Below are 24,942 nucleotides of genomic sequence, written 5' to 3' on the forward strand. Positions count from 1 at the left end.
ATAACGTTTATACACTGATTATGACAACCGGAGAATCTGAATATTCACAACTTCTGACGATATGCGTTAAATAAAATTATGAAACGAAATTTCTCGACGTACGCATTCCCGCGTCTCTCATAGAACTAAATATGGCAGCAGGAAATCGGCCAATTACAGAGCCGGAAAAACGGACGAATCCGGAAGGAGATTGCCTCCTCTAGTCTGTAGTATAACAGTTCTGATCGTCATTTCGCGAAACGGTGTTGCGAAACGAAGTAAATAGTAAAATTCGTATTTCAGAGACGCATAAGAATCGATATCGAGATATTTTCCGCGAGAAATTAATATTTCGTCGCGACATAAACCGCGCATAAACGAATATGTATTTTCGTCGTGAAACGATTTCGAGATACGTGTATTTGTAAAAAATTCGAGAACAAACCGTTACTTCGCCATTATACGCATTGTACGCTGATTGTAACAGACTGGTATTCACGCTTTATGGTAACTCGGTGCTTCAAACAATGGTCATCGTTGGGAAGAAGTCGTAATCATTGGCTTTATGTGAGTTATAACATTGATTTTATCTCTTTAATTCATAATTGATAGGATGAGGTTATTTTGAGATCGATGAAACCATAGATTGTAAGCTAATGGAATCGTATATCAGGCCATCTTACATTAGTGAAATTTTGCAAGTCACCAAAGTTTTCAGTGTTAATATATTCTCTGTTGTACTAGTTCGATGATAAAACAAATGATATTTTACTAATTGCAAGTTATTTGATTATTCTATTTGACGAAAATTATTAGATTTAGAAAAATTATTAGATCATAAAAGGTAAATTATTCCGTAAGGGGTCTTGTATGTAACACTCATGCGCCATTTTGAAAAATATTTAATTATGATCGTAAGAGATGTTACTGAAATATTGAATTTTTATTATTGTTCTTTGCAATTTAAATTTTTTGTACCATATTTAAAATGTACATAAAACTTAAGGTATATTAACAAGTAACAATTATAAAATTGCTTCAGATGAGGATAATCATTTTAATCTCAACTTATCAATTGTGATTTAATACACAATAATTAAAAATTTGGTTAAATTGTATTGTATATAGAAATGTTTTTTTATGACATTGAAATATATATTAATATTGTGTCTTGAATAACGTTAGTAATATAACGTTCCATATTACATATATTTGTTAATATCTTCATTCCTTCCATTTCATGGACATATTTTCTGCTATTCAGTTCAACTAATGTTAAATCCGTTAGAATTGTCGATACACAGATAGTGTACGCAAAAAGTATATATCTGGAAAATAGCAAACAGACAGCAATTCTCCCAATACTTTCACAAAATTTCCGAACTGTTAAACACGAAGTGCGAAAAAATTCGTTTGTACAACGTACAAACATGGCTTAGCGGATTTCCATTGGATTAAAATAGATTTTTAATTTCATTTGTAATTTAACATAGGCGTATCATTGGCGACGTTATATTTTTACAGCGTTAGTTTCGTAAACACGCGTACATAGAGGACAGTGTTGTCAATATAAACACAGAGAAAAAGTTTCCATGATGGCTACAAAAACGTTTGACCGAGCGTTGTCGTTTAGGAAATCGAATTAGAACGTATAAATATGGATCCGGTATCAACATGAGTTTGATGCTTTGTGTGCGTATTTTTAACGCTTTTAATGGATATTTCTCGATATAGATACAAGAGATTCCCGTATTTTCGTTTGCAAATTTCACATGTTATGACAACTCGGTTTTTACTAATTTCGCTTTTTCTAATATTTATCTTATATCGTACATTATACGAGAATCCTTTTTATAAATTATCCTTTTAACCTCATATTTAGCATCCTTCGATTGTGATTTTTATCGACCTTGTTCGACAATTATACCACAACAATTCCAAAGGTTATTCAAACTCTTTGTCGAATGTTATACTCTTTGAGAAAAAATAATCGGAGAAGTTGAGATCGAATTATTTCCTTGTTATTTTTTCATTTTTAACTGAGTAGTGCGACGGTCGTTTCGCTGACTGTTCCACGGTCTATTTATTGTTTATATTTTTATATCATTGATTACGTAGAGATAAGCTGGTTGCTAGCATAAAGAAGATTCTAAGCGTCGGGCGGGACGTCTCTCGCATCGGTTGCGTTCTCAATGCAACTTGTTTGGAAATAAATGCGGAGATACACCGCGATTTATCTCATGCCATAATTTCAATCGGCTCTCATTTCTCGGGATCGTTAATATCTCGTTGATGTAAAAGCGACCGTGCGCTCGACGACAATAAAGATGTTCGACAGCCGTGAAATACAAAAGGTAGTCACGGGCATCTTCATCCACTTTGTAGAAAACGACCGATATTACGCGATAGGTCGATGGATTTTAATCCACTCTTGAAAATGCTGTGTACCGTTAATCGATCCAACGGAAATTACGTGTCCACTTTGGTACGCGGTACAACTTAAAAACTCGTGCGATTCCAGTCTGCAAATTGAATTCCAAAGTCGTCCTGCTCTATTGGTTAACTAACAGTGTCGATACTTGCGACAGGCAATACTGCAGCGACTGTTACGTAGTAACAGAAATGGAACATGTTTGAAGGGGAAAAGATTTGAAGCGAACAGACGCCGATTCTCCATTCCAGCTTGTAATTTCTCTATGGAGGAAATTGCATTCATATAGGATTGTTGGTTTTAATTATTGTTGTAATAGGAATATTTGCAGATTTATCGTTTCACGTGTACTCGAGTGTCTTTCGAGTTTCGTATCGTGCAGAATATTTCTAAAAGAATGAAACTACTTCGACTTGGTAAGCCTGTGGTGTTTCATGATAATGATTCATTAGTGTACGAAATGAAAATTAGAACAATTGGCTCGGTAATAAACGCGAAGAGAGTGTTTATTAAAAATTAAACTACATTTTCCTCCTTACGTTTTCTCTCATTACACTAAAGGAGTACTTAAGGAGGACTTTGTAAAGTTTAATGTTGTTAATTGAAAGTAAGACGTATTGCTTTAGAATTTAGAAGGCTGAGACCTTGTTTACCAGTGTGATTGTTGCTATTGCTGCTGTGGCTAATTGCAACTCTTACATCATGTTTTAAGGCGATTACGTACATACATAACTATCAGAGGACCTTAATCCAACTTTGGCCTGTATTCCTCTGAATTGGGATGAAATAACATTCGATTCTTGCATGTTATAAATTATGTATTTATATCGACATTCACGTGGATATTCCAGTTGTATCAATCATTCCTTTTATTACTAATAGAGTTAGGTAATCCTTTAGAAACGAGAACTAGAAAGTAATAAAAGTATAGATATGCTTTTAGGAATAGGATTTTTTTTCTAAATTAGATAGTAAATTACACGTGAAATTGGCAAAAAGAAGGTGTCTTTAAAAGTTACATAAATGCAACATTACTGTGGAATGTAAGTATCCGTTGTTTCATGAAGGAAGGGGAAAATAAAATTTGTATATTTAGGAAAATAAAATAATAAATGCTATAAATCCTCTGATTTCTTCAAACTTCATAAAATTGTAAGATCTAGATAAAAGGAGAGATAGTAATAGAGAATGTGTTCAATTTTTGAAATTTCCTTTTACAATCACCATGTTAAAAGAACAGAGTTCGATACTGTAAGTTAATTGAAAAAATTGCGAATGAAATGTGTTGGTTCAACGTTGGTTTAATAGAGCAAAAGGTTGTGCATTAAATAAATACGAAACAGTGTTTCTAGCTGTGACCAAAGAGAAGATAAAATAGGATTTAGCTTTCTTCGAAATGTCACAGAGTTTCCAACAATATTTTTCTACAGTTCAGAATTTTAAGCTGTGTATTTCTCGAAAATCGTACTCTTTCGCAACAGTCGTTTCTTTCTCAAGTAGATCAACGTAATCGCAGATTTTTGAAAGCAAAGAGAACGAGAAAGGGTCCGACGAACGCTTGTTCCGTTTTTATGCTATGAAACAAGATCCCCGATACGCGTATCGAAGTCCTCTTGAAATTCTACGGCACGAGTTGAAGAAGCCTCGAATCGTCAAGATTCTTTTTCCAGTTTCGCTAAATGTTCTCGATATCGTCGAGGAGATTATGTCGTCGAGTACGATAAAGCAGTATCAAGTGACTCAGCCTGTACAGTTAACTGACTCCAGATGAGATTGCGTAGCATTACACAACTATTTTTGTTAATCGATTTGCCGAAGTGAACGATCTAAATTCCGATCTAGTTCGTCACGTGCTAACTTCTCCATTTACCATTCAACTCTCCCCGATTTTGTTCAAGCTCTCGCGAGAATTCGATACCTTTTCGAGGAAATTCACTTTCGGAGATGCTTTAACTGTACATTTAACTGTATTTCCAATATTTACAAAGGGAAGGTTAAAAGATGGGATTAGCTTCGTACTAAAAATTATCTACACATGTTTGATACACTAGAAGGAGTAATAAAGATAAACTAAATTAAGAAAGATAAGTTTTTCAGAAAGCCACTCTTGAAATAGGAGATTCTAGGTAGAAAACTATTGATTATATAGCGAAGCATTTAGCAGTGAGCAAAATTTTGTCTTCTACGATTTAGCTGATAATCTTTGCTGTGACGCACAACTTACTAAGAACTAGTCGGATAGCAACTGATCGGTTGTTTATCGCGAGCCTTGAACGTTGTTAGCGTCCAAGGTGGAGGAGTACAATAAAGGTAAAGAGCGTGGTTTAGTTCACCTTATTTATTACACTCAATACTCTGATTACACTGGTTAAGTTACTATATTTCAACGTTCTACTCTGGATCCACTGTCCGTAGGTGTACTGATTATCCTGTTAAATATACTGTTCACTAAGAGCATCTGATATGTGTTGACTCTTAGAATACTGATGCAAGAGTCTGTCCTGTCCGTAGGTTACGGAATATACTGTTAAAAATACTGTTCACTGGTAGGTGTTAATACTTCGAATCCTGCTGCAAGAGTGAGTCTTGGGGCTGTTGTTGTTGTAAAGATAGGTACGTCGTGGGGGTGTCCCAGGTCTGTACCTACCTGGTCCTTGGGTAAAGCCGTATGTCTCTGAATGGGCTGGCTGCCTTAGTGACGGTTCGCGCGGGTGACCTTACACTTGGGGAAACCCGCGTGTCCCGTCTTCCAGAGATGTCGCATAAAAATATAGATATTTTATGGCAGGTCCTAAAGTATCTGGACTGTACAATAGGCCCACTGTTTATGATGGGTCCGCATTACGGTACCCTTGACGGACGTCCTGCCCGAGGCTCGCGTCTGGTGGTCATATCGTAGCGGTAATTACCAGGCGACCCCTCCAAATCTCGAACAATCTTTGGTTTTTAAGTTTCCAGTAAAATATTGTCTATGTGTATTAGTTGTTACTAAGCAAGGTATAGGAACAGCTATATTCTAAATGGTGACAATGTGATTCTAATTTGCATAGGTTCGATGTTTCAAATATGCCACTTCCCTAGCAAATGTTAGTAGAAAATATTCCGCGTACTTATGAAAATACCGCAGACTAGAATTGAACTGCGATCTTTTTTTCTAAATAGTTATTAACAATACTCGAATCCAATGAATGCCACTAAACATTAATTAACTGTTTCTTGGCCATTCTTTGTCTATGCCAGCCAACAAGCCAATGGATCACTGAGTTTTCTTTGCAACGTTAATGCATAAGCTTCCCTTTTGCCCCAAGAAACTTCTTTCTCAGCGGTTACGGTGTTTCCTTAAAGCACCCTTCGCATATTTGTATTTCCATAAGAAGTTGGTATCTCAAACAACACTTTCTCCTAGCCAGCTCCTGCAGCTTCTATGGCAACTAAGTGATTGCGGGTTTTGCCAATACAATCTAATGAAAAAATCCGCAATTGCTTAGTTGCCAAGCCAATATTACTCGATTCGACGCAAACTAATTAAAAATTAATTGAAGGAAGGGAAAATTGACGTCACGTTGCGTGGCGGAATAAAACGTGCGAATAATTTGACGAGACGCGAGATTCTACACGTGGGAACCGTAAAATGGTATTGAATGGAGCGGCGGGGAGTGCTGGCCGCGATATGGCGAGTGCATACGACGCTGGGAAAACACGAAATCTTGGCAGTGAAAGGGTTAAAAGCGTACTTAACCCGGAGGACATAAAGTTGTAAACGACGTTGGCGTATGAAGCTGTAACCCGATTCGCGTGGAAGATATCGCCCGATATCGCTGCGACATGCAAACCCTAAACGTGTTTACAATGCATCAGTTTTATGATCGGAGTTGCATTACCCGACCGCCGACCATTTCCTTTAATGAACGTTGCGCGCTTTTATCATACGTCATTTGTCAAATCACACTTTTGCCCGGCGGCTTCGCCTCTCGGAAGCCGCCTACCCAGGCAATTTGTTTTCATTTCTGCTAACGATTCTGGCCGCCTCCATTCTCGCGGCCCACTTTCCATGCAGCCGAACCTGCGAATCCTTCGAAAGAGTGCAATCCTTTCTCGGCGATCGATATTTTGCCCGCCACTCGCTTCTTCCTTCGCGACTTGTTCGCCAGCAGGAACGTCCCGCCATGAATTTATGATACACATCGGTGTAAATTTCGGTTAACCCGCGATGGATGAAGATAGATAATGCTCCGGCTGTAATATTGTCAATTATCGAGGAGAAGGTAGCGTAGATAAAATATGGACGAAATAATTGATGTTTCCACCTCGTGATTGCGACCGATGGTTCGTCCAAATGTTGCGATTTACAGCGAAATATCCGTATCGTGGGCAAGTTCGTGCATAGACGTCAAGGTAATGCAATTAACTTGGCAATTTTTATTCTCATTGCTAGTTTGCAAAATACCTGCCCTGAAACGTCGGATAGTTAGCAAACGTGTGACTCAACGATCAGCGAGTATTAGGTTGTCCGGAAAGTTTCCTTCGTTTCATGTAACGTTTTTTATTTTATATTATTTTGTGGATTTGTGTACGATGCATTTTGTAGTAACAGAATAAAATTGATCAAAAATAATTCAACAAAATAATGTAAAACAAAAAATATAAATATAAAACAGAACTTTTCGGAACGCTTTTAGGGATCTTTTTATTTTGACATTTCGCTAGCACCGTAATAAATTCGAATGAATAATTACATTGATAAAGTGTGAAAGCTAGGAATGATGGAAGTTGAAAGATATCACGGATTATACGATGGCTAGAAATAAAAATTCCACGATCAGACCAGCTCGACCGATGAAAACAAAGTTGCACAGCTCTGGGGATTGGAATTCGTAAATATTTTTCAGTTCCATATCGTTATCCGGAAAGTATCTTAGTTTGTAACTTTCAGATGTAGGTTACGGTGGTCCGGAACGGTATTCAATCAATTTGCTGCTGTACCAATTACGTAGCACTATTGAGAGTTTCATGACGCACCGATAGTGTACAGTTCTATTCAGTGTATCATCGATACATCATTACATTGCTGTTAAAGCTAGCTGCAGTAGTCTCGGGACGTCAGAACACGGCGTCCATACGTTCAGAATATTACAAATTGCAAGTTCTCTTTACAAAGTAGAGATCTTTCTTGACCAAACTACAATTAACGCAACTGTCTCACAACTATGGTTGGACGAATTTTTATACGGAGACCACATAGCAAAGATACGACAGGTTCGTTTAGGTTCATTTCCTGACGTTTACCTAACTTGCCGATTGAAAAGTAGAATTTTAATACGAAATATTTGCAAAACGAAATGAGTTAGATTTTAAGGTACAAGTTTCTTGAGAATAAGTGCTAAATCCACTGTGTTTGTTAAGAAGCGAGTAATATTAATTTTAACTTAATTCGGATCGATCTTAGCGAGTATAATTAACATTATCAGTATCTTTTAACTGTTCCGAAGGATAACAGAAACACAAAGTTAGTCGCGAAAATCAAATGGGAAGATAGTTGTTGAAAACTATGGAGTTAGATCAACATACTCGATTTTAACTCTTCTAGAAAAATCGTGTTACGTGACTTATTCTCTTTTTATTTGCGGCCTTTAACACTTTGACTGTCACGGGTATCAAATATGACCGGTTATGGTTTCTCCTGTGGCGCCACAGTGGTCATTGGTGACCGGAGCGCTTCAACTTCTTACAATTATAAAAATTCTATGAAAATTGACAGTTAGAGTATTTTGAATATAACCGATAAATAGAAGATACTTTGAAATAAAAAATGCCCCATAGAACGATTAAACATTTTTATTAAAACATCAATAGAAAAAAAACGAGAACAATTGTTGCATCTAACTGTGCACTATGTTAAAACACTGTGACGTCCTGAGCAAAACACGTGATTTCGGCGTGGCAATCAAAGTGTTGAATTGTGTCAAGCAAAATGGCAGTTGGCGAGTACGAATAGGGTGGAATTAGAGATCAGAACAATTGGTGCTCTGTCAATTCGTCAAACAGATAGAAATAACATGGATAGCACTAGAGAAACGTAGAAAGCTCGTCTGGTACATGGAGGATTCAATTTTCTCAGCGATCCCGAAATTTCGATAGAAGGAAGGAGTACTTGGAATAATTCCACGCAGCAAGTGGCAGCAGTTTGGTGTCAGCTAGAAAATAGACGAGAGGACGTGTAATATTATTGTTCCGAGGCAAGTCACAACGGCGTGCTAGGCGACGAAGCGACGTATCGTTATCCCGGACTAGCGTACGATGCATCTGACGCAATGCAGTTGTACCTATGCACTGTATGCACATACACAGGTAGGTGGGGCGCATTGTTTTCAGATTTTCCCCTGCCACACGCCATTTTCGACTTTACTTCGTCTTATACATTGCTGCCTGTACTTTACTACACGATTTTCCTCTCTGCTCCCGATATTTCTACAATTTCGCTCTATAACATACCTTTTACAGCTGCCTAGTTATACATCGATTTCCTGTATTTTTCTATTTTGCCAACGAATTTGTTTCACGCTCGTTTCGGTACCTTTTGGAATAAGCGAAAGTCACTGGTGTCATTGTCTGGTTCCGTGCAATTAAACATGTAGTAACTGGTGGAGTCTTAGAGTAAGGACAACTGATGATGGTAGAGTTTAAAGTTTAAGGTATTTTAATGAGTGATATTCGATAATAAAAGGACAGACTACGATATCGTCGCACGCCGACTCACACTCCGTGTCCGCTCAACTCGCACTCTGCTTCTCGACTGACTCTCTGCCCGTTTTAGCACTCTATTGTCTTTTCCTGGGCCCACCGCACACGTGTTCTACAGACGCTCGTAGCCAGGGTCACGTAGGTCTTTTCGGTAAAGCTATTTACCTGAAGGACCCGGTAATGCATTGATGCAGCCGACAGCGCCTCGGCTCTCCCGACATTGTCTGTAGTTAGCTCGACGTTTCCTAGGCCCTTCTCCCCGATACTACAAACATTTTTATTAGAACAACAGTAAAAGAAATGAGAACAAATGTTGCATCTAACGGTGCACTGTGTTGAAACACTCTAAACATAAATGTGGCTCGTCAACACAATCTGGACAATAGGTGGTCACCTTTTTGGTCCGATGCTTCGCAATTTTTGATCCTAACTGTTTAACATTTTTTTTATAACACTCTCTGCAAAATTTTCGCGCCAGCTACGCTTGCCCTTCTTTCTTCTGCATTTCCATGTGGCAATCTTTATCGAATTTGACGGTTCTGGTGAATGGCACTGTGTAGGGTGCATGGCGAGTGCCATTCTAAAATCTGGTACCTTGATTTTTGTTTTTGTTGCTTGTTTATAGAGTATCACCGCGTTTGAAATTGATATATTTCACGATAACTCTAAAGCTAATTTTGTATACCACTCGAGGGTCCTTCTATGTGCTGTAGAATATGCTATCATTTGATCTGATAAATCTACAGCACATTTTCCTCTGTTATAATCTACCACTACCATTGGTTTACCACGATCATAATCTTTTTTCCGCGCCTCTATCATTTCAGCCGAATATTTCGCCGAAATCATAAAAACAATCCTAATACTATTTACTAATATCCTCTACACGTTTCAACAATATATTCTGCACGTTTTGCTTACGACGAAATGACGAATGCGAATGGTTTGTTGAAATAAAGTAAACCTTGTTACAACATGTTGCTATCAACAGTTACCAAGGCGCCACGGTGGTCACCCGTGACCAACAATAAGATAAACGGTCCATCGGGGAAGAATATTGTCTTACATCATCAATTTATTATTATTTTGCCATTATACCCTTTGAATAAACAAATACTCCCGTGTCGTCCTGAGTAAAACGTGTGATTTCGACGTGGCAGTCAGTGTTAATTTGGTTAATTATTTTTGTCCAGTAAATCTATAACCTGCTTCATTTCAGAGAACATGTTACTAGAACACGACAGAATTGGAATTGTAGTTTAATATCTAGTAGCGTTGTTTCCGGTATTAATTATCTTCTATGAAGCAAATTTTCTGTGCATTTAATTACCATGTATCGTTACCCATTAACTAATTCCATTCTATTTACTATTTGTGTCACTATGATAATTTCCAATTACAATGCTGCTATTCGTATTATTAGGGAAATGTTCCCTCTCGTTGAGCCAGAATTAACCAGTAATTTCGTTAATGAATTAACGAAGGAAGCTGCTAACGTTACGTCGATTGACTAACGTTGTCGTTACGTCGTTAAAAAAAGACTCTAATATCGTTAGATCGCCTCTCGTTAAACTAAAGTCGTTAGTAACAGATAAAGTTACAAATATCAAACTATGATACGACAAGGGACGATAACCCGAATCAGACCAGAACACAGCAAACTATCACGTTCACATCTTCTCCTAAACAATAACCTACGCCATGTAATATACCAATCACTATCAACGAAACGACGCTGGAATGTAAGAAGTATAACGAAGCAAGAAGAAAAAGAAACAGCTACAATCTCGACGCCATAGCAAGGTATTAGGTCGTCCGGAAAGTTTCTTTCGTTTCATAAGGTGATAATAGACGAACAACTTCTGTTGTATATTATTTTATTAAATTAGATATGATCCATTTCGTTCTATTTCCATTATTACGCCCCTGCGTAATTCAATAAACTAATACAAAACCAAAAACATTGTACGTGTACTATTTCCTTATAAAACGAAAGAAACTTCCCGGACAACCTAATACGTTGGTAGCCTGCTGCAATATTATTGGAATTCTCGATGATTTACGACCAAGCCGAATCATCCCTTCTGGCTCTAGCGATCGTAAACGCTTACCCAGAACGTTTAGTTAATTCGGCCAATAGTCGCTGATAACGCTCGATATTGCTTTGACTGTGAACCGATAAATAAGAAATATCAAAAAAGCAGAGTGGCGAACGCACGTTCCGCTTAATCGGAGAATTATCGGAGATTAAGATTTTCATCGGGCTAACGATAATATCACGTAAGATGTCGCATGATATTTCGCGTAACGTTGTGACGTCCAATTGCCGTGTAACATAGGCATAGGGTAATTTGCATGCTGTATAACACGTTGCAGCGTCATGGGTAAGCTATCATTTGCCGGTGTTCCGCAAATCTTGCTCATTTTCGGCCGCATAATCACTCATTGAACAATCCTATGGGCAACCCGGGCCAAGTTCAGTAATAGGCCCGTAAGACGAACACACAGGACGATACTGTTCGTATTGGCCACGTTGTGTGCGCCCCATGTTACATTCAATCCCGTACGCTCGGAATTGCTATTCGCAAACAACGCGTGGTTTCTGCATACATGCATCGAATGTGCGGTTAATTACGATCGCGTGGCCCTGTGTGTCCGTGCATCTACGTGTTCGTTTATGTTGGTTCACGTATGTACGTGTGTCTGTGCCGGCGAACGAACTCACTCGAGTCTGTCTGAGCTTCGTGCACGTCGTCGCGTTATCGACACTCTATTAATTGGATTCCAGTAATTTGATTACATAAGAAAGACGTCTGAATACCCACAAATTCATGTTGCGAAGCTTCTTTCTTCGGCCTGGCGCGAATCGCGAGGCAAACGGAACCTATCACGCTCGTTAGTCTACGTACGACCTCTGAAATCTGATCCCCACACTAACTTCCACGTACACACGCGACCGTATTCGACTTGTTTATCTTGGATTGGCAACTAAGCGATTGCGGGTTTTGTCATTGGGTGGTATTGACAAAACCCGCAATTACCCAGTTGTCAAGCGAATATATTACGAACGACGTGAAATAAGACGGCAGATCGCGTTCTGCGTTTCAGAAGGCTCGTCGTTGCACTTACCCTTGGCGATTTGCGCTTGATATTCTCGACGCACGGAAATCCACCGCACTGAAACACCAAACACAGGCGTACGTTAATACCTAAAGATGAATCGAAAATAGGTTCTTTTTATCGAACCTTAGAATTAGTTTGTTTGTAAAATACGTTAGGCTAATACAACTGTATTAAGAGACGTATGCAAAATATTAAGGAATTCTTGATACTTTCAGTAATTTTTTGGAAAATATACGAGAAAATTGTGACTAAGGAAACCGTGTTCGTTCGTTAGTTCGTAATTTGAAGAATTTTCCGAGAGATATACGTCTCATTATCAGCTTCGTTATCCTGATTACTCGGCATTAATTAACAAGAGAATTCTGTACGTATTCTACATGTATAGGATCATTTACATAGTATTAAAAAATACAATTACAATGCAATATACAGAAATGCAAAAATATATAAACACAGAAGCATTGTTTAAAAAATTGTAGAAACAAAGAAAACATTGTTCCTTTAGGTTTGCTCTTGGCTATATATCTGATATTCTTTGTGTTTTCACATAAGTATTCTTAGACTCGGGTATTTTCCACCCACTAAGAACAATAGCATGAAACATAGATGTAAAGTTCTTATATTCACCAAAGAATGGAATACAATTCTATGAACATTTTATCTTTAATGGATGTTATATAAAACCTTGTTATAACAATACGTTTCCTATCTGTTGACATCGGCCTAACGAGCTGACGATCTAAAGATCTGCATAGAATCACACAGACGAAATATTCCAAGCATGGCAACTTTCCTTGCAATAGAATTCTAAGATGGATTTCCTTGCGCGAGTCCACGGAATTTCTCGTGTCAATGCCACCACCGTATTTTGTATCACGCTATAGCTGTTACCCTACAAAGATATACGATCTCATGAAAAAAGATTATCCCACGATCTTCCACGCTTCGCATCTTGAGTTAGAAAGAGGGATATCTTCAAAGAGCTTACAATGCGATTTTGCCGAATCCTTTTTCACCCCCAACAGTTTTCGTTCCTTCGTCTTATCGTCCTATAGCTGTCTGATATGTCGCGCCTAGTGCGCGCGATAAGATAAGCCGTGCACTTCCAAGCAGGATCGTTTGACCGGCAAAATAAACTGTTACGACGCCCTAACTTGTTTCGCGATTTCGCTAATTAATCGTTCGTTTCTTTCCTTGAGATTTAAAATACTTTTCTTGCTACCCGTTATCGCTTTGATCTTTGATAATCCTGTTAACGTCGTACCTCGTTAATTGTGTGGCATTAGTGTCGATAAAGATGTTCCTGTTGCTAGCTTTGTATCATTTCTGGTATTACAAAGACACGTCAGTTATTAATTGCCCAATCTATGGACAAGATTATGCGCAGGATTAAAAGATTCTCATGAGTTTGTCAGAAAGATCGTCGATATTCAGCTAAGTAATCGCTGCTGCGAGTAGGCAGATCTTCAAACACGCACAAACTCTGTGGAAGCAGGATCCGCAGATGGCAATCGATGGCACGTAAACGGCAGTCGCGCGATCCGCCAGAATTTTCGATTATGCCACTTCTGAATTTGTAGGCAGAGACTCGATGGTTTCAGACAAACCAGTCACGTTCGTTCATTTACTTAGCCATTTAACGCTACGACTAAGGCATAGCTGACAAAATGTCTGGTTTCTAAAAAATACGTAATAGCAAAATATTTGTATATTCATTGATTTATCATTTTCTAACGAAAGCAATTCCACCTTATGTAGTACATTTTTCCTATTGTTAATGATCCTTAAACGATTGGCGGATTTATGAAATTGTGAAACCAGTCATTTGTACTGGTGTGCTAGTTCCAGTGTTAATGCGACGAAGCCGACAGAAGTCTCGGATTTGGACCTTTTGACATTTGCCCGGCGACTGACTGAAACCGATCATCAACGGTTCCATGTCGGCGAATGTCTAAATTATCGGTGCTCGGGCCGCCACGAACCCTGTCGCGGGTGCTCGAGAGAGGTTTTCACGTTTTATCGCCTACACCTTGGACGATCGACTCCCGAGCGTTCGTATAATCGGAAGATTCTTTTTATAACGCGGCCATTACAAAAGTATCTGGCTTATACATATAATACCGCAAGCTATGGTACAGAGATCGAAGTACGCCACAAAGACGAAGGCTACAATAGCTGGCTATAAAGCAGGCCAAGTGTTAAGCTTATCAAAAATTGTATACACCGTATCCTTTTACGGTGTACGTATACGATCGCATTCGCTTTTTCAAAAGCAGATTCAAAGCTGGGCTAGCGGAGCGTTACATCGATGATGTAACGGTGAAAGGACCAAGGTAACAGGCTTCTGAGGATGTAATCCGCGCACAGCCAATTTCATGGTTGCCGTGAAAGGATTATTTAAAATAACAGCGTCCTACCGCGCAGCTTATCAGAAACTTTCATCCTCGTACGACCGATTTCATTCTGTCGTAAAAAATGTCCAATTCCAATTTTCCCCCTTTGAGCGGACGGATTTCGGCCAATCCGCTTACAACATTCGCCAGCCCTTTTTGTTTTCGAAATTCAGCCGTCGCGGCAATCGCGAAACCCCCCGTAGACGAAGGATGTGCTTGGACGAACTCCATAGCCGAGTCAAACGCCGGATTAAGGCCAACCGGATAAATAGTCTGCGTAGAAATTTTGGGGGAATCGATATGAACCGGGCCGTGTTCATCAACGCTATGTCTCGTCTTCCGAGCGATGTTAATCGCATCTCAACTTTTCCAATTTCATCCTGGCCAAATATCGCCGCGTATGTAAGCATTGTCCCAAGTTCCACGTTACACACGTAGGTAAGCTGAATTGCTGTTCGTCCGAGACAATTTTATCCGGATGATTATCGCACGCGGCAATGGCTGTTCTTCTTCACTTCGTTTTTCCTTGATGGGCTCCCCTTTCGATGAAATAGCCGCAATTTGTTTGCCAATTTGTGACGTTGTTCTTGTTACTGGGTTACTGTTACTAGCTTGTTCCAAAAGTGTCTTTCGCCATCTGCACGCAGCTGCTTTATCCAATGCAATGTTTGAGCAAACGTGAGACCTAATCTGTCAAACGTTGTGGTTTTCGTCATCAGTCATTGTCGATTATTTCCTTACGAGACGAAAGAAACTTTTGGCATATTCTGATACATATTCGTGGACCATTCGTTCTGAACGATAGATGGCTGAAATTTTCAGATGAATCGCCGTCTAATTTATAAATAGCTGCGTAGATTGCTTAAAACAGCGGATGGGATATCTCACGAGTCTCAAGTTACATCGCGCGCGAGTTTCGATACAAATCGGTAGATATGTTTTAGATGCTTGTCAACATGTTTTATTTTCGTTCTGCACGAAACAAGGTTTACTTAGAAATGTAGAAAAACTGAGAAAGAATGAAGGACGATAATATTCTTACTTGGTCCAATTCTGAGAATATTAATGGTACATTTAAAAGGCGAGATTTTTACCATAAAGCTGAACGTATGAGTCCTTTGTTTTTGTCTTAAGATCTGATAATCTTTATCCATCATCGCATAAGTTTCAAAGCGGGTAATAATTGAAGGCAAAAGTTTTAACAAGTTGCTAGCAATTTCTGGGGTTAATCTCGTTTTTCGTAAAGATTACAGATTACAGAAGTACAGTAGTGGAAAATCCTTTGTTTAACGATTTTCTTTATGCAAATACTTTCTGTGGGACGATTTTAACAGATTACCTGATCTTAGATTTCGAACAATTAAATTCGATATTTAACAAGCGATACGTAGGTCTCAGTTAGAAAGGTTTAACAATAGATTTAGTAACCTGGACCAATCGCTTTTCCATTTTATTTTCTTCCTTTTCTCTCGTCCCTTCCCTTTTCTTTTACGTTTCCGTGTCTTTCTCATTTCTGCTTCCTTTTCCCCTTTCCTTTCGCCGTTTTATTTCCCCGCGTTTCTTCTTTTGTCCCTCTCTGTCGTTCTTCTCTTTCCGTCTCGTTCTGTCTTCCCCATTGTCTCTATTCCTTCCTCTCATTACAAATTCATCTCTTGCTTTGAGACACTTTAACTTTCCTGCGTTTAAAAAGTTTCGCAATTTTGAGAAGGAAAACGAACCACTGTAAAATCGAAACGGGAAAGTTTCCACGTTAACAGCAACTTCTTTATATTTATCTGAATAATAGAAAATTTTTTTTTATTTATTTGTTGAAATTACAATCAATTCTCGCGTTGAGAATTTTCAGTAATTTTTCTGGCGTGGCGCAGTGACATGGCTGTTTATTTACAATAAGTTAATACTTATTATAGATAGGTCAAAGAGGAAATAGCAAAATATAGCGACAGATACAGCAAAAGAAGCAACAAACACCGAAACCCCCTAATCACTGGATACCAGATTCGCAGGCTGAAGAGGCACTACCCGCTAGACCTAAACGTTAGATTCATTTAATTATCCAAATTAAGCATATGCACTTACTTATAATACTTATAATAGAAAATTAAAGAAAAAAATGGGACATGTTCAAGTGGTAACAGCACCGCTATTCAACCCAATGAAAATATCATTTTATCCCACCTTCTGGCAATTGCTCCGTGTAAAACAAAAACAGAACGCTTTTTGAAATATCTGAAATATGTGTAACATCGTTTGGTTCGTATCCAAATTCGTGTACAATGTAACTTGTTGTATTAGGTTGTCCGGAAAGTTTCTTTCGTTTCATAATAAATAGATGAACAACGATTTTTATTTTATATTATTTTATTAAATTAGATATGATCCTTTTCGTTCTATTTCTATTATTACGTCCCTGAATAATTCGCTAAACTAATATAAAACAAAAAACATCGTGTGCCTATTATTTCCTTATAAAACGAAAGAAACTTCTCGGACAACCCAATGCTTGTGTCGTCGTATCGTATCCACTGTCGTTGAGAAAATTACACAGCCAAATTATAAATTAAACAGCGATTAGTCGGAAATGTTGAGCGGACGATTTACGAATACGCGACACAATATGCTGGTTTTAAGCGAAGCGTAGCTTTTGAGAAGAATCGACGACGTAAAAGAGAATTGCGGGACGAACGTGGTAATCCGACCACACGCAATTCGATATTTACGATTGATTTTTATTATCCTGAAAAAGAGAACGTGCCATGTGCTAAGTGTGCTTTCTAAAAGGACATATCATCGAGCGATTCGATAACTGTGCCAAATTGTAGCTATTTCGGGAGCAAAGTACTCGTGGGGAGATCATCGACTTTTTCTAATAGTCGCAATTCGTAAAATTTTGTTTGCTTCGGTCGGACACAGGTCTAGTGTCTAGCAGGACAGTAAAACGTGTAATGCTAATAGCAATATCGTCCAACTTAGCTGCATGACGACGCTATGTAAAGCACAGGAATTTATTACTAGCATCGTTAGCAGGAAACAGAAAATTTAGTGGAATTCAATTGACCTGTGATTAAAACTTTGGCCGATAAATTTAGCGCGGTTCTGGCTTTTCCAATTTCACCAATGTTTCTATTTTCCGGCTCTCGGAAGCTAAAGTTATTCGAGCAGCCGTAAAAAGCATCGTTTCAGATTGAAACGTTAATTCCACGATACATTAAAAACGCTAAACAATAAAGTCACACAAAGACATCAGCATTTTCATCTTAGTCGACGATCGCGCGAGTAATTCATTTTATTTGCTACTCGTCCGTAGGAAAGTTAGCATAACCGAACAAGTATTCAACGTGCAAAACAGGTGTTTTAATAGGACGGCCAGTTGATTCAGCAGATGAAGAGAGACAAACGTTCTGTCCTCGTATTAAAGCCGCCGAGAAACGCGTTCAATTAAATAACAGATGACGGATCTTGTCGCCTGGTCGCTGCATTTACAAGCAATTTAGAACCGTTGTCTCGAGTATAACTTGACTGATACGGAAACGCTTGAACGTTGTTGACTTGAAATGTGGAGGATTTGCGAAACGTGACCCGTAGTTCGATGAGAAGATCACCGACCCTAGTCACTGGAAGCTAGAAACAGCGCAACTAAATTTTAATTAAGATCAAGCCCAGTCTCTAGGCTTCTTAATACCAACGCTTCTAATTGTTCCAACCTTTCTGTTTCAACGAACAAGACTTACTTTGCAAAGTCGTCATCCTCGTCTTGCAGCTCACGCCACGTAGCAGCATGTCGTAGCTATTTGTTGTTTGGCAACTAAGTGGTTGCGGATTTTGTCATTAGCTGGTATTGACAAAATCCGCAACCACTTAGTTGCCAACGAAGTTGGTCCACGTTGATCGCTTTCCGCGACGAGTTTCCTCAGCTGATGTTGGAAAGACGTTGCATTGCAGGTTGCAACGAGTCGACTACTTATAAATCGGCGCGTATACGTGTTTAAGTGCTTTCCATCGCACGAGAAGCTGCAGATGCACGGCACTTGCAGCGAATCGCGTATTTCGAATGGCAGGAAATTCGTGGCTCGCGAACAGGCTTTGATACTTGTGGTTCATGGGCCGGTGGACGTCGAAGCTGGAAATTGCGACGTTTCGAAATGTTCCACAGTCCTCCGCATTTCGATTATTAAGTTTACGTTTCGACAGAGTGGCGAACGTGCAATTTTGCGCCACCGAAGCTTCCTCAGCAACAGTCTTCGCGAACATCTCGCGAAAATAGCATCAAAAATAGCCTACAGCTTTTTACCGGATTACAGTGGCTCGCTCATCGTGGGATATCTGTGGTGGACGGTGAAACATGTCGTTGGTTAAATTATTAACGAGACCAGTTGATTTCGTTAACTATATGCACAGATATTTTAAACTGTAGAATAGAAAAGTTAATCGCTCGACTGATGATCTCGATGACTCGATACTGATATTGATTCGAGCGATTGACTGACTGACTGACTATGCCTAAAGAACATGGTCACCCATTTATTGAACTTGTTTGAACCTGTCGCCGGTTGTCGGTTGCTGCACGTAGCAACGAAATTGCTTTGTCCAGAATTTGTTTATAACAATATGTGCGTCGTGTAGTGTTAATCCTCTGTGGCAAGACAACTACGCGAGGCATCTTCAAGTTGAAACGTTGTAAGACGCATATGCCGCTAAATATCTTTCTGCAAGTACAGGCATCTTGGTTATTCGTATTACTGACACGGTCTTTGAGAATGGAGAACAAGTGGAAGAAATGCGTACAGAAAGGAACGTAAGGAAGATTTTGTCTGACTTTCTCGTTCGTTTAATTCGTCGGCTATGAACCCTTCGCGATAGAACAGTTTTTCGTTGCAGGAAATTAGCAACTCTTTCGATGGAGCAGGCTTCTCTGGTAAGAAGTTGATGAGATTTTTCAACAATTAGCGTAAATGCTACTAATAAGCACTACTTTGAATGAACTATTGCCGGTTTCAAGAAACATACATGAAACCACAGTTTCCCATTAATTTGTTCGTTTCATATAACACAATTTTGTGTGTTTTATGTGGCGTGTCTTATATAAAACATTGAAAAATTCTATTACGATCACTTGATCAACTTTGAAGTAAATCTACACCGTGTGCGATAAGTGTGAAATACGATCCCACTGAATATCGAGAATAAAGTAAACAACTTTAGTTACCTTGACGAAACGTGTATTTGTATCAAATATCTCGTCCACTCTTCTAATGTCCGTCTTAAGATTCGTTCGAAACTTCGCGATAACCGATGGTTTTTGCAGGTGTCCGGTTACCCACGCGAGCCATTGTGTATGAGTCATTCTCTGATTTACGATTACGCTGCAGTTTATGGAACGTGGTTGTATTAAAAAAAAAGCGCAGGAAATGAGCAACGAGGGTTTGTAAAACCCTAGGAGAGTGAGCTGTTTCCCAAGGATGCACATATTCTTCTGGAAACATGAATATCTTGAAGCTTGCGCGGTGTTCGAGAAAATTTATGGTTCACGTGGCCGCTTAATATTTATGATTTGTTGTCGACGATGAGGTAGTCGATGGTGGAGAAAATTGTTTCGATTGAGAAGCACACGTACTGTGAAAATCTGGAAAATATCTCCTATGGTAATCGTATCTTGGCGCAGAAATTAATTTCCTGTCTAACATAACATATTCCATAAGAATAACGACGAATATATAAACACTGAGAATATGTAAATATATTAACATAAATTATAAATACAGTGACAGCTGCATGTACTCGATGGAGAAATCCCTAAAATTCTGCGTTTTATTTCCCATTCTCGAAAAATCATCATAATTATTATTCGATTCTGAGCTCGCTTGGGCTTTCCTTCAACAACGTGGATTCGTATCCCACTTTTATGATTTATTTTGGAAACATTAAATTAGCGCGTTCACTGTCCAGATATTTTGGATTTAGTTCAATTGAACGTTCAGGGACCTCAAGTGTCATTCGTTGTTCTATGTATCTGCTTGCCAAATCAACGTTACAACTAACAATTGGATTAACAGTATTTGTAGCCAGGCCAAACCCATCAACTTCATCTTTTTGGCTGTTATTTTCCCCCATTTTTAGACCGTACGATATCTTCGTTGCGTGATCTTTCTTAACTCTTTGTTGGCCTCCTGTGTGTGTTATATTCACTCGTTTCTTATCGTGTTAATCTTCTCGAAGAGTTGCTTGTTAATCAGTTAAACAAATAATTTCCTACGAGCAAACATACATGTAACTTGTATGTAAATTAATGTAAAATTCAGTAGCGTGCGGATGTTAACTTATTTCTTCGTTTATTTTATTAATTGCTGTAAAATATCGTTTGCAGCAATACTCGAAATATTTCCCAGTTCTCAGCATCCTAAGTTTCTTAAAATCCTGTTCGTTGAGCCTAAAGCACACGAGATCCTCTCGTTTCTACGTTATCACGTTACAGGCTAACGGTGTCTCGTGACACTGTTGGTTCCGTGGAAAATTGCCGATTGAATTTTAAGATGTGCAAGCTTAGGCTAACCCTTGCCATACTGCGTGACGAAAGCCAATGTTACTGGTCGAAATTCAGGGACCCTGCACAAGCATCAAGTTTTGTCGTAGAAGGCGAGCTTGCAAGCGAGGCGGGCCAAGCACGAAGGAAAATACATTTTCTCGCGACTTGGTTCGGATTATCCGATTGGGAGGATCGGTGGTAACCGGTGAACAAACAAGAGATCGGCAGACAGGTAGGAGGTGACTCGATAAAAGGAATCGCGCGGAAAACGTATAAAGGACAAGTGTGGAAGAAAGAAATAGCATCTCGACTGCTCCAAGTGGCGAGAGTAGACGAAGACGTATCGATTATCTCGCTCGACTTTGCGCAAACGAGACCGCAGCGGCGCGAAAGTACGATCGAAGATAAAGCCACGTTCCACCCTCTGGCTAAGGTTGCCAGAGAAGGAAAAGGACGAAGATAGGGGATGGTTCGAGTCTCCCTGGCGGACCTCCTACCCTTCTGAGGATAAAACTCAAGGGACGACTTAATCATCGATGGGCAAGGCCTTTCTCCTCGATCCAACAAAAGCGAGTAAGGAACTTGTCTAACGATCGCGAATCCTTCGAGAGAAGAAGAAAAGAAGAAGAGCAGCGGATAACCGGTTGTTCGTTAGCCGAAAAATTTCCTGCACGCTGATTTCCAGCTAATCCGTGGCTCGAGTATCCAACAAACGTCCATTCGCTACATCTATTTGTCTATTTACAGGATAAAACTTTTGATGTAACGCGTGAGGTCAACGTGTAGGGGGCGAAGACACGCCAAACAACGCGTAAAAGCGTGATTCCTCGTGAAAAACTGAGAAGAAAATATGACACGAAATTTGTTCACTTGTCAGAATTCGTTAGGATCGATCACAGTCACGTCTGCGATTTTTGATCGCCCGATATGGGAAGCTTTCACGCCCATAAGGCACGCGTAATATACGAAACATTTTGGAATTTCATTAGGGACGTGTCACGAACCTTCCACTTCTCATATGCTTTTCAATTTTCAGTGAAATGAGACGGTATCGATCGTAGCGTTGAAAGATCGAAGATGCCGACCGCGTTCCTTGTACGTTTTCACGACTGAATCACGAAGAGAACGCAACAAGTTAATCAAACGTCAGGAAATAATTCACCGTGTCCGCCAACTATCTATCATTTGCGGGCGAATGAAACGGATGATGCGTAACTGCTTGGCTGCTCAGGCAACGCGCAGTTTACCAAGTTGTAAATTTCGCCAGTCTGACCAGATTCGTAAGAAAGTAACAAGAAATGCCAGACGCGTGTGCTACGTCCCAGGTCTCCGAAATGAAAGGTGTAAAATTTAAAATTGTAGATAGCATCGATACCGAGACACCCTGTACATACACGCGACTATAAGCTAGCGAGTGGATATTTCGAAATTTACAGCTGCGATAGCTGGCGGACGGCCGGTTTTGCACACATCTTCGTAGCGAGCAATGTCGATATCAGCATCGCTCCTCATTTTTCCCCCGTCGCCTTTCTCACGTCGAATTACGCGATCGAGCAGCGGGAGAGAGCTCCGGGCACCGAATTTATCGAATTTCTCCAGGGACCCCAGCCACCGGAGGAGCTGCTTTAACGTTCCAGATTCTCCACGGCTGCTGGCTACACGACGTCGCAGCACGCCGTCATCCTCGTCGCCTAACGATAGCAAGAACGAGAAGAGGAAGAGAAGGCTGAACCAGCCGGGACAAGTTGAGCGTATAAGTGAAACACATAAAAGTGCAACAAGCCAGGTATGTCAGGTCCAGAAGATGGCTAGGTGGGGTGCGCGCGTTATATCGGACAGCGAGAGAAATCAATGGTTTATAAATAATCGCAGCGTAGCTGGTGTCGGGATTTCTCACTCTCTTCCTTCCCTCTCTCTCTCTCTCTCTCTCTCTTTCTCTCGCCTTCCGTTTTATTCCCGAAGCTACGGTATTAAATTCCTATTATGTCGGTGCTGAGTGGAAGCCAGCTTGCCAGAGGCAAGAAGGTGGATAGAGACTCGAGTTAAGGGTGTAAGAAACGAAAGGCCCCGAGCCGAGTATAAGGTATCGTTTGAAAGGAGACTCGATGGCAGTCGAGGCCAGACTTCCACTTGCAGACATTTTCTTCCACCCCCTTCATATATCCCGCCGCTTCGTAGTTCAGCTTCCGCCTCCTCATCCCCAATAGAAAAGAAGGCGGACTGGGGTCTTGGATGACCCATTCTCCGCTCGCGACCATCCAAACGTCATCTTGATATCTGACCAGACACCGTGTGCAGTTCTCGCGCGCCTTCCGTACGATTCTGCTTCTTCTTGTTCTTCTTATCGTTTGCTGGAGGAAAAACACACGCTGATTTATTCAACGTATTCCCTGCTTTTGTCTTGCGACGCAGCCGAATGAAAGGAAGACGAGAGGATACTGGCGGAAAGTCGATTGCTTCTAGGATGCTCAGATGGAATTGTCGATTTATTTCATCATCGGATACCCGATGAAATATTTATATTGGTCGCAATGCTTTGTTATTGGTGACGCGTACTTTAACCAAGTCGTAGCTACGGATTGAAAAGAACAAGGAATGACGGAAGCCGAAGAGGGCTGGGCTTATTAAAGAAAATTGCGAGCTATCGTCCAAGGATAACAGTAGCTGGATTTCCGCAAGCCAAGGCAGAAGTTGACTCTGGCAAACTTCTCCAAGTTAAAGCGAAGATCCTGGAAAATCTCGTTCCCTCTTTGCAGGTTGTGAAGTCTCGGCGATAACAACGATAACAACGATAACGCACGACTGACGACGCTTCGAGAGGCATTCTCGTTCGATGAGAGGAGATGAAAAAAAAAAAGAAGAAGAAGAAGAAAGAGAAAGAAGACTCCGCGGACTCGAAGTAGTTTGATAGTCATAAATATTCTAATACCGGGTCGAACTAGCACGTGAACTTATTCCGGCGTCAGTTCTTTGCGTTTTTCAAGCTTTTCGTCCCTCGGTTCACACTTTGCACTCGCTGCTTGCAACCTGGTGAGACAGCCTTAACGCTTCTTAAACTTCAACGTGAACTTCGGCCAGAGTAAATAGTTCCGCTCTGTAAACAACGTTGAATTATTCATCGATTCGGTAGAGATAATTCATAAAAGAACACACGCCATGCTGTCAACCTTTATTCCCTTGATATTGTACAACCATAGGAGCGAGTAGTTGAACAAAAGAAGTATGCAGTCGTTTTCAAGAGAAACTTTTAGGGAAACGTAATACCGTCGCGGATCTGAAACTTCTTGGGCAACGTATAATTCCTTTTTCAAATTTCCTGTTTCTCGTTTGAACATTCTGAGAATGTCTCTCGCGTGAAATAGCTGTAGCTTCGTGACAGTTGGCGGATTAGCACGTGTTTTCTTTAGATAATGTAAATTACGAATCGTTTGGTTATTTTATTTGCAATAGGAAATTGTAAAATTATCGAATAGGAATCCATAATTTGTCAATTCGCTGCTACTGTTAATTGGTTATTAAATCATCGTCCCAGCATCCTGATCGGATTGATTAAAGAAACTATGTCAGTTTGGGGCGCGAATATAGGTTCGAAGCGACCGGTGAACGTGTACCAATTCTACGCTCAAGACGTGCATTTGCCACGGTTTTGTTGCGCGATTAGGCACAAAATTTCGGATGTCTGACTGAATCGTAGTAAAAGTTTCGCGAACATGATCGCCATTGGTCGAAATTCTCTTTAGTTTCTTGTATCC

General features: G+C 39.9%; 1 protein-coding gene across 1 annotated transcript in view; it reads right to left on the bottom strand.

The window, feature by feature from the left end:
• The window catches only part of LOC117237783 (neurexin-3-like), a 61,493-nt gene that overhangs the window by 8,693 nt on the left and 27,858 nt on the right, over positions 1 to 24,942 (bottom strand). The window contains exons 2-3 of the mRNA XM_033502113.1: positions 12,281 to 12,328; positions 7,072 to 7,082 (exon numbers count right to left, since the gene is read on the bottom strand). Of these exons, the coding sequence (XP_033358004.1) occupies positions 7,072 to 7,082; positions 12,281 to 12,328 (59 nt within the window). The remainder of the gene's footprint in view (positions 1 to 7,071; positions 7,083 to 12,280; positions 12,329 to 24,942) is intronic.

The sequence above is a fragment of the Bombus vosnesenskii genome, unplaced genomic scaffold (genome assembly GCF_011952255.1).
Source record: "Bombus vosnesenskii isolate JDL3184/JDL3185 unplaced genomic scaffold, Bvos_JDL3184-5_v1.1 scf7180000013402, whole genome shotgun sequence".
Lineage (NCBI taxonomy): Eukaryota > Metazoa > Arthropoda > Insecta > Hymenoptera > Apidae > Bombus > Bombus vosnesenskii.